Source organism: Pteropus alecto, unplaced genomic scaffold, assembly GCF_000325575.1.
Source record: "Pteropus alecto unplaced genomic scaffold, ASM32557v1 scaffold34, whole genome shotgun sequence".
NCBI lineage: Eukaryota > Metazoa > Chordata > Mammalia > Chiroptera > Pteropodidae > Pteropus > Pteropus alecto.
The window spans coordinates 4,611,835-4,622,142 of record NW_006435763.1 but is presented as its reverse complement, the minus strand read 5'-3'; the positions used below and the strand labels follow the sequence as shown (position 1 = coordinate 4,622,142).

General features: G+C 39.9%; 2 protein-coding genes, 1 non-coding gene and 1 pseudogene across 4 annotated transcripts in view; 3 read left to right on the top strand and 1 right to left on the bottom strand.

The window, feature by feature from the left end:
* Positions 1–5,098, top strand: part of FOPNL (FGFR1OP N-terminal like) — a 13,604-nt gene extending 8,506 nt beyond the window's left edge. The window contains exon 5 of one of the 2 annotated variants that reach the window (XM_006910909.3): positions 3,397–5,098. In XM_006910909.3, the coding sequence (XP_006910971.1) occupies positions 3,397–3,473 (77 nt within the window). In that variant the 3' untranslated portion in view covers positions 3,474–5,098. The remainder of the gene's footprint in view (positions 1–3,396) is intronic. The other variant, XM_006910910.3, reaches the window with a different exon arrangement.
* Positions 2,540–2,658, top strand: LOC112479131. The gene has a single exon (XR_003046062.1). It is a non-coding gene; the product is annotated as a 5S ribosomal RNA (ribosomal RNA).
* A 7-nt stretch (positions 5,099–5,105) lies between the features above and the next one.
* MYH11 (myosin heavy chain 11) overlaps positions 5,106–10,308 on the top strand; it is a 116,344-nt gene continuing 111,141 nt past the window's right edge. The window contains exons 1-2 of the mRNA XM_006910906.3: positions 5,106–5,212; positions 8,899–9,068. The gene's annotated coding sequence lies outside the window, so the exon portion shown is untranslated. The remainder of the gene's footprint in view (positions 5,213–8,898; positions 9,069–10,308) is intronic.
* Positions 7,381–7,499, bottom strand: LOC112479177 (annotated as a pseudogene).

The following is a 10,308-nucleotide window of genomic DNA, read 5'->3' as shown; positions in this document are numbered from 1 at the left end:
CAAACAAGCAAAGCTTCATCTGTATTTGCAGCGGCTCCCAGCACTAGCATCACCACCTCAGCTCTGCTTTAGATCATCAGGCATTAGATTCTCCTAGTAGCACCGGTCCCGGGTGCCAAAAAAATTTGGGGACCGCTGGTTTAGAGCTCAGTGTGTCCAACTATGGGAGAGAGTTGATCTCTCTTTTTAAGGACAGTCAGGGCTTATTATCAGAACAATATAATTATTATTAGAACAAATGTGTATCTTAAACATTGAAATAAACTTCTAGGAAACATCTGAAATGTGAATTGCCTTTTGTAGCTTTCCTAAACTGCTATGAGCAGTATTGATCGTGTTAAGTATTTGCTGTATCTCTTAAAATCTGAAAGCTAAATATATGTGAATCAGGGTGACCTTTCAGAGGTTATTTCTGTCTTCACTAGGTGTTATTCTTCAATATATCTTAGAATTCTGAGCTAGATGGAAGATTAGAAAAGAAATCATTCCCCACTACCTATTTTACAGTTGAGAAAACCAAGACTAAGAGATTGAGTGACTCATCTAAAGCCCGTAGCTGATTATTTTTAGCAGCATCAGCACCTCTGATTGCCATTCCTGTATACTTTTCCATTTAAAGAAGATGGGTTTTTTCTAGTTCCCTTTTCAGGGCCTGAGTAAGGATCTGTCATTAGGTCCTGCTATTTGGCAAGTACTTAAAACACAAAACAAAACACAGGTACATGAGTAAATCTCTAAACATTCAAATAATATAATGTAAGGTGCCCTTTAACCTCTTCCCTTCTTGCCTCTGCCTAACTCTCCAGTTCCCCTGCCTTCCATAGACAGTTCGCCTGTTAGCAGCTTCGTGGGTGTCCTTCAGGATTCATTTCTGTGTTTCTAAGTAATGGAGATGCATTGCTCCTTTACATATTTTTCTACAATTTGCTTTTTTTACTTGTCATTATATGTAGATCTTCTTCAACCTCATTCTTAACTTTGTGTAGTAGTCCATAGTATTGGTAATCACTGTTTACTGATGTACTTTTATATATTTTTTTTGCTTTTACAGTATTGCAGTATAGCATTACTTCTTTGTTCATACAAGTATTTCTCGTGTGTAGATGCTTAGAAGTAGAACTGCTAATTCAAAGCCTATGCGTATTAAAAAAATAGTAGTAGTGTTCAGTTCTCCAAAAAGTTGTTTTTTTTTTTACCATTTTATCTTCCCAAGAATATGTGACAATATCAGTTTCTGTATTTTATTGTTACCAGTGGATTTTGTACACATTAACACTTGTTAGCACACCAAACCCATGACATTTGTATTTTCAGCCCCATGAGGAAAAATAGCCTCTTGAGAAATAACTTCTGTGACTTGTAAGCTTTTTATAATCAGTCTCCTTAATATTCATAATGACTAATAAGTAAGTTATAAGTAATAGAGTATTTCATAACTGAGTCCCCTGAGGTGAAGGTCATGGATTAGCTAGCAGATGGATGGTTGGGGTGGGGAGGGTGGAGGAAATGGGAGTGTGCGTTAGTTACTTTGGGTCCTTTCTGTATAAAGTGCCAGAGACACCAGAGACTGAGTTCAAGTCAGTGAAGCTTAGGGCGCCTCCTTTGTGGAGAACTCTGTGGAAGACTCAGGAATGAGGATGACTGCTCAACCACCAGAAAGACAGTGACTTGGCAAATGATTTTTCTGTATCATCAAAAATTGTCTTGGCCCCTTCATGCAATGACTTGTGAATTGTAAGCCAAAAATTGCATTATGTTCCAGTAACTCGTTTAAGCATTCCATTTACTTTCTCAACTCTAGCTTATCGTCTGAAGGATGTGTAAGTTTTATTTCACAACACTGAAAAGGTTATAAAAATGTTAAAATAATTGTTCAGATTGTAATACCTTCACTCTACACAAGCTCATCCACTGAAATATAAAACAGTAAGCTTAAATTCTCTTTCATTTGAAAATAAGTCCAAAGCATGCCAACGTGAAAACACTTCTTTTATCAAAGCTTTCCAAGTGCTGAAACGATGAAGAGGGTTATAAAATCACCCACACCTTTGAAATGGTAGCCAGTTCATTAGTGCTGATATTAGTGCTTGTAATATTGAAGGCAAAGTAGTTTTTGCTATAAATAAAAGGCCAAATACTTTATAATAGAGAAAATCATTATCAGCTCAACTTTATGCACATCTATGAAGAAGTACTTGAATAAAATACTTCATTTTTTAGTAATGTTTTTATAGAAAACCTGAAATGGTTGTGTCTTAAGGATATTGTTAATTTTGTCCAGCAAAGGTACCTAAGTTTGAAGGAGATAAATTTTCATCTATATGTCTGTGACCCAGACCTATAGTAATATTAGCACTTTACGTTATTTCTAAGGACGACCAGCTGCAATGAACTAATAGGATTGCACAATCAAATTGTCTTAAGAATTAGAAAATTCAGTATGCATTTTTGGTGCTAAAATTGTATGTTTAACAACGTGTCTAAATTTATATTCTTTTCCTTATGTTATGAAAATTATCATTAAAAAAAAGTTTTTTCAGTCTACGGCCATGCCACCCTGAATGTGCCCGATCTTGTCTGATCTTGGAAGCTAAGCAGGGTTGGGCCTGGTTAGTACTTGGATGGGAGACCACCTAAGAAGGCCAGGTGCTGTAGGCATAAAAAAAAAAAAAAAAAGTTTTTTCAATTGTAAAAAGTGTTTGGGGAATTGGGAGGGGTGCACATTTTTTCAGAAATTTTGTTTGTGTGTTACATTTTTGTCACATTAGGTATTAAGTCTCTCAGGTTCTTTTAATATAGAACACTTCTGTCTTCTACCCTTCCCCACCCCTGCTCCATGATGAAAGAAATTGAGCAGAAGTGACTAGGGCCCCTTCTTTACTATACCTGGAGCACAGTGGGTGGTCACGGGGGCTCTGAGCTTTTCTGAACTCTCATGGAGCTTTATTGTTTTGTTTTTGGCTGAAGAACTTTTTCTACAATTTCTTAGATTTCTGATTTTGGTAGGAAGATATAAACCGTGCTAGTTTTCTTCTTGCCACAAGAGGGTGCTGCTGGGAGGCATTGCTATTTGAAGAAAGGTTTTTTTGTTTTTTTTTTTGTTTGTTTTTTTAATTGAAGAGCTTTGGTGTTCCATAAGTTTACTCCAGGAGGGACACTATTCACTTAAAAAATGGATCAAATATTTTTTAATAATTAGAGTGAGTCCCTAGTACTAAACATCTCTGATTTCTTTAATCATGTTTAAAAAATAGTGAGTTATTTTCAGTGTCCTAAACTATCTAAAGAACTCATACAATATTAAATATGTAAAATCCTGAAGTATTTGTAGCTATGTCTGCCTGCTGCCTACTTTAACTTGGAATAAGTATTGACATTTGTTTCTGTTAATTACAGATGGCCACCCAAGAAAGGAAGAGAGGAGAAGCGCCGATGTTGAAGATCTCCACATTGCTCAAGCTGTGAAAAGATGACATTTCCATTAAGGGCATCTTTTATCTTAAAATTGTATGTATCAGATAACTAATTTATTTTCTCAAAGTTACCAAAATGCATCACTAATATTTATACTTTGTAGAAATGAGTTTCTGCAAAACATTTAGTCCCTCATGTTTTACTGCATTTGTGAATAAAAGCTAACTCTGTCATCTAGTTTATTGGATTTGACTTCAAAGAAAACGTATTGTTTTTAGGAAGTATTTTAAAGGTCCTTATATTTGTGAGACATGGAAGGGTTTTTTAGTACCCTGTACATTCCAAGAAAAAAAATCAGGTCTTTATAGCCATGTGCTCTGCTCTTTAACATGGCATATTAATTAAATTTCCTTCAGGCTGGAATTATGTGGGTTTGTAGGAAAATTCATGTTTTTAAATAACATAAAAGAACACTTCAGCCAGAAAAAAACTATAATTTCTATAAAGTTTGATTTTTTTGATAAGCTATGTTTCAGATAACCATTTATAATTAGATTTAAATATCTATATTACTATCTGAAGTTGAACTTTTAAACTAGGTAACAATGTACTTTTTCTTTCCTTAGACCATTTTGGCTTCTACTGGAAGATTTATTTAAAAGGTAGAGGGTGAACTAATTCTTTTAATTTTGCTGTAAGTGAAACAGAGAGTTTATTTTATTACATGAATGTGGAATAAACATGAAGAGACAGGCTTTAGGAGAAATATCAGAAAGTACCTTCTAAAAGATGTCATTGTTTAACCGCCATGTGGCCTTCAGCTGTGCAGTTACAAGATGAGTTATGGAAGAGCCAACCCCTACTTATTTGGGCTCTGAAACTCTTATTAAATGGCAATTTTTATTCTTGGGATAGAAAAATAACAATGTCTTAATAGTAGTATCTTTAAAATGCTATTTTGATATTTTTAAGACATTTTTTAACGTGGAGTCTACAGACTGATTTCACTGAAAATCGACTTAGAGTAGACAGCACCTGATTGGCTAAAGTCACAAGGTATACTCAGAACAAAACTGCATGGGCTCCTGTACAATGGTGACATTTCGCTTAAACATTTTCCACAGGGAAAGTGATAAAGGCTGTAGTTGGCAAAATTAGCATTCTCTTTAGGGTATTGATTCTGTGCTACCTTTGGAAATTATTGAAACTTTTGATTTTATATTTGGTGCTAGTCAGTATTTAGTCCTTAACCAAGGATTTTTATCCAGATACAGAAAATTATTAAAGAAATACCCTTAAACCATACTTTACAAGTCAAAGTTTTGAGAGGCTAAAATTAAATATACAGACATGAAGTATTATAATAGCTTATTTCCATTTTTTTAAATGAAATCTATAGTATCTCATTATAATTATGTGGGAATATAAATATCCGAAGTCTTCTCAGAGGACTTGACAGTGGACACTCAGGAATTGCAATCATGCAGGACTAGATTAAGAAAAAATGCTAGCGTTTAGCATTTTGGATACTGATATAAAATCATCAAAATAGAAGCTAAACAGAATGTCACATGTCGTTCATAGTGCTTTTGTATGCGTTATTCATTATTAACTTGTCTGTACCTAGGCAACTTTTATACTTGCGATGTATCATTCAATAAAAAAAAAAAGCAACTCACCTTCATGCAAAGGGCGTTTGTATGACTGTTCTTCAAAGTTGTCTACCAGAACCAGAAGAATGATTGGAGATGGTTCTCCAGGCCTTCTTTCAGGATCTCCAGCAACCTAGTTGTTGAAGGTATAGAATAAGGTTGAGGGAGGGGAACTTTTCCTGATGTATGTCTCACCCTGGAACAATTACTCTTGTTAGGGTGGCAGTGGTAGGGACTGGTGGTATTGGTCTCTGGGGAGACAGTATCATCTGAGGCGCCATGTGTGGTTCAAAAACATAGTATTACATTTTTATATTTGGAAAAGAGAAAAATACCTATTTGCAGAATACCGTGAGATTTTTATGATTATCAACAAAGGAGGATCTTGGGCTGAGAAAATCTGCTCTCTAGAAATTTCTTTTTTTTTTTTTTTTTACGTGAGGCAACCCTTGGTTGACTTCACAGATTGCAAGGACCTTGTCAGCTTATAATCCCTTATTTTTTATTTAATTTTTACGCCTACAGCACCTGGTCTTCCTAGGTGGTCTCCCATCCAAGTACTAACTAAGCCCGACCCTGCTTAGCTTCCGAGTAGAAATTTCTATACTCAGGATTTTTGAACAGTGGATTAATTTATAATCCATTAGTTTAAAAAAGTCATGGGCTGAGACATTTAAAAAATTCAAGAGAAGAAAGGACATATAAATACAGAGGACCCATCAAACTATTCTCATAAACTCATAAACTAAATTAGTGCATCATTGCTGGTGGTTTTCATGGGGTTGTTGGGAGAAGTTATCTTCTAGAAATGCAGGAGAAGTTTTAGAAGAAAACTTAATTTACAGAAAAACAGGGTGGGAATTGGAACTAAAGAGGAATTTAGGAAAAGCGGAAATTTAAAACTTGGGCAGTCTAAAAGCTCAGCAGGAGCAGAGGGAGCTTTTGAAGTTGACAAATTTAAACTTAGCATATATGTTTGTGTAGAATAAACTAATAGCTTAATAATTATGTGCAAGAACACATTTGTATATGACTCACATGCCTGTATGATTATGTAACATCTGATGTGTTCTTTTAACCTAAAGCCAAGAGTACACTAAGGATTAACATTTGTGAGAATATGCCTTTAAAGGCATTTGGGACAATGCTTCCCAGCCTCTTGGTATTTGATTTTTGTAATAACTTCTGCAAGGATTGTGTGGTCTTCATTATTTTTTTTAAATAAAAGTGACGTAAAACTACCTTTTTTAAAAAAATAGACTTTATTTTTTAGAGCAGTTTTAGGTTCACAGCAAAATTGAGAGGAAGATACGGAGATTACCCATATCCCCCATCTCCACACATACACAGGTCCCCCCCACCCCCCACCATTATCAGCATCCCTCACCAGAGAGGTACATTTGTCACAACAGATGAACCTACACTGACACCTATACATCACCTGAGCCCACAGTTGATATTAGGGTTCATTCTTGTGAACAGTCTTGGTGTTGTACATTTCATGGGTTTGAACAACTTGTATAAGGATGCGTATCCGCCATTATGGTGTCACACAGAGGAATTTCACTGCCTCCTGCCCAACCTCTGGTCTTTTTGCTGTCTCCATAGTTTTGCCTTTTCTAGAATGTGTTATAGTTTGAATTATACAGTAGGTAGCCTTTCCAGACTGGCTTCTCTCAGTCATACGCATTTAAGGTTCCTCTACATCTTCATTTGATAGCTCATTTATTACATGATCTGAATGTGCCACAGTTTATCCATTTACCTACTGAGAGACATCTTTGTTGCTTCTAATTTTGGGTAATTATGAATAAAGCTGCTATAAACATCCATGTGCAGGTTATATATATAAGTTTTCAGTTCATTTGTGTAAATCCTAAGGAGCATAATTTGCTGTATTATATGGTAAGAATAAGTTTAGATTTGTGAGAAACTGAAACTACTTTTATTGAGAATTTTGGGACACTTCCTGATAGAGTTATTAAGACACCAGAGTTGGAAACTGGTGATGAAGGAAAGCATTACGGGTTACTGTGCAGCACAGCCTTTCACCTGGAAAAGCGTGGGGGCCATCATGAGTGAAACCAGTGCTTTAGTGCAGGAGTTGGAGCTGAGCATTCTTGTGGTCGGGAATGAAGTCCCTTTACTCACAGAGAGGCAGAGTCCTGTGCAGAACTCGGACTGGATGACTCGAGGGCTGATATGCTTTTAAATAAATTGTGAAGCACATGCAAGAGTAAACCATGTTTGGACCCGATCTTTGATAATATTAAAAACTAGAGAGACTCACACTTTGGAGCCTTTTTTTTTTTTATGCCTACAGCACTTGGTCTTCCTCAGTGGTCTCCCATCCAAGTACTCACCAGGCCTGACCCTGCTTAGCTTCCAAGATCAGAGGGGATAGGGCATGTTCAGGGTGGCCTGGCCATAACACTTTGGACCTTTTTGAAACCAGTAGCAAATACAAAGCTATTTGATAAAAAAGACTCCAAACAAGAGAAATTTCCCCTCCACCATCTTGTGCCATGAGTTCATGGAAACTCCCATTACATGGCACCTTACAGAAAAGACATGCCAAGGGAATCTACTTGACAGTCTCAGTGAAAATAACATTTTTTTTAAAGTAACTGTTTGTTTCCCCCAGTCTTAAAATAACTGGCTTTTTGAGCCACAAGAAATAAAATGGAGGCATCTGATTTAATTATAACAATGCACTTTTGAAAATTCAAACATCCAAGCTTCTGCATTGGTTAGATATTTATTGAATGACTGTTATGTGCACATACTGTCCCTGAGCACTTCTGGAATGTACCAGCAAGGTACGAAATGCTTTATTTAAGGCCTTCACATGTTATATTTAACAACCCAGTAGGTAGCTGAGACAAAGATTCTGACCATCTGCTTTTGCTTGAGAAAGCAGACTCAGAGAGGTCCACTGAGTCTTGAAGCTGCCCGGCTGGTGCTTAGCAGACCATGACTTAAAAACCTCAGACTTTTCATCAAAGAGGTAGAGTTGGAATTCCTGCTCCACCACCAACTAGCTGTGCTACCTTGGCTGGTTGTTTAACTCACCAAACCTGGTTTCTCATCAGAATGGAAAAAAAAAATTTTTTTTTAAGTACCTACTTGATAGGGTTGTTATAAGGATTAGGTAGGCTAATGCAGTAAAAGTCAGAGTCTGGTTACCAAGGTCTTTAAAGAATCAGATGCAACCCCTTTGAAAGTGCCAGTGTTAAAAATGCCACTTCTCACTCTGAGCCCAGCAAGTTAGATTCTGACGGCCTGCCCTGCATTACCTTTCCATGCTGGGAAGGTGGTGATCAACGTCAGTTTCCCCCCTTCCATTCTCTGCTCCACAGCGTTTCTGTGCTAACGCAGGGACAATTTCCACTCCTTTTACAGTCTAGACATTAAAAGGCACTTGGGGAAGCAGCCCATTTATCATTTCTTGAAGAACTTTACCCCTAACTTCCCCATAACTTGAATTGCTGTCTCTTTTTGACTCCGATTTAGGCCCATTGAGGGCCGGGGGCCGGGCTTGGGTGTTTTTTGCGGGTGAAAACCAGGTGAGCTTGATGTTAGAAGAATGAGGAAGGGACCAAGAGGGTCTGAGCTGCAGAGCTCTGTGGAGGGGACTGGGAGCCTGCAGGCAGGCACTCAACAGGACAGGCTCTCTCCGTTGTCCCCAAGGCCTGGTGCAGCTCTACTTGGTTTCATGTTTATTGAGCATCATAGCTAACAGGAAGCAATGCAGTACGTTTATTATACATGGATCATCTCAAGGACTGTTTACAAACAGCCACAAATAACGGATGTATTTCCCGTTTTACAGGTAGAGCAGCTGAGGCATGGAGAGTTCGAGTTACTTGCCCATGGTCACAGCTAGAAACTGGCACTGGCAGATTCAGACTCAGTCATCTAACTTTGGAGACCTGTCCTGGGCCTCAAGGCCAACTCTCCTGGGCATTTCCCTTTAGAATCTGGAGGTGAATCATGGCAAAGGTGGGCTCCAATCCCAGTGAGAGCTGGGGCACTACTCTGGGACCTTAGTTTTCTCACCTGCGAAATGGGGGGTATTAATAAAGCTCCTACCATCCCCTGACTGGTTACCTGGGGAGGGTTAGTAGAATCAGACTGGGCGTGAGCCAAGCTCAGAGCCTGGCAAGGGTCTTCCAACTCCTCTAACCTTCTCCCCAGCCCCTCTGGTGGGAAGGAGTTGGGACCCACTTGGGACTGGGGCTCTGCGCCAAGCAGAGGGGAAGGGCTCAGGTGTTTAGGGGCGGGGTGGGGGGCGTGAAAACCAGGTGAGGTTGATGTTGGAAGGACGGGGAAGGGATCAAGAAAATCTGCGATGCCGAGCTCTCGCTTGCGGGCCCCTCCCGCGCGCACAGCCGCGCAGCGGCCGCTCGGCACCATATTTAGTCAGGGGGAGCGGGCAGCCCCGGACTGGTATGCGGCGCTGGGAATTCCGCAGGAAGGAGCCCGCGCCTGCCCTTTTTGGGTTGTCTCCCGCCCAGCGCCCCCCGCCCGACCAGCCGGGAACCTCGGAGCCCGTGCCGGGCAGGGAGCAGGGCGTCCAGGCTGCCCGCGGGTCCCCGGCCTGGCGCTGTGCCAGCCCATCGCCTCGGCTTCCTTTTATGGCCAGTGTGTGTGCGTGTGACAGAGGGAAGAGAGACGGAGAAGACCGAGAGCCAGGCAGAGAGAGGGAGAGACTGGAGACAGAGACAGAGACACCGTGAAACATAACGGGTGAGAGACACTGAGGCCAGACAGATCAGAGACAGTGAGACATACGGGAGAGACACCAAGGCCAGAAACAGAGTGAGACATGAGAGAGACAGTAAGAGAGACAGCAGTGGGCAGTGGTAGAGACATACAGAGTGACAGATAAAAGGCATAACAAGACAACTGCTGATGGAGAGACGCAGTGGCAGACACACAGGAGGCAGGGCTGGACATGGGGGTAACGGAGTGGTACTTAGAGCAGGGAGTAAAAAAATATCAGGCAGCTTCTTCATTTGCAGGAATTTCTTGGGGCAGAGAGAAGTTGAGGCGAACTCGCAAGGGCAGGTCGCACCCTCATTCATTCCCTTTGGATCCAGACATACACCTTGGAAATTACAGTATTTCATTATCACATCTCACACACGTCCCAGCTTCGGACACCGAGGCTCAGAAAACAAGAGAAGGAAAATGACTTGCTTGAGGTCACACAGCCAGGGATTGGCACCCCGGGACCTTA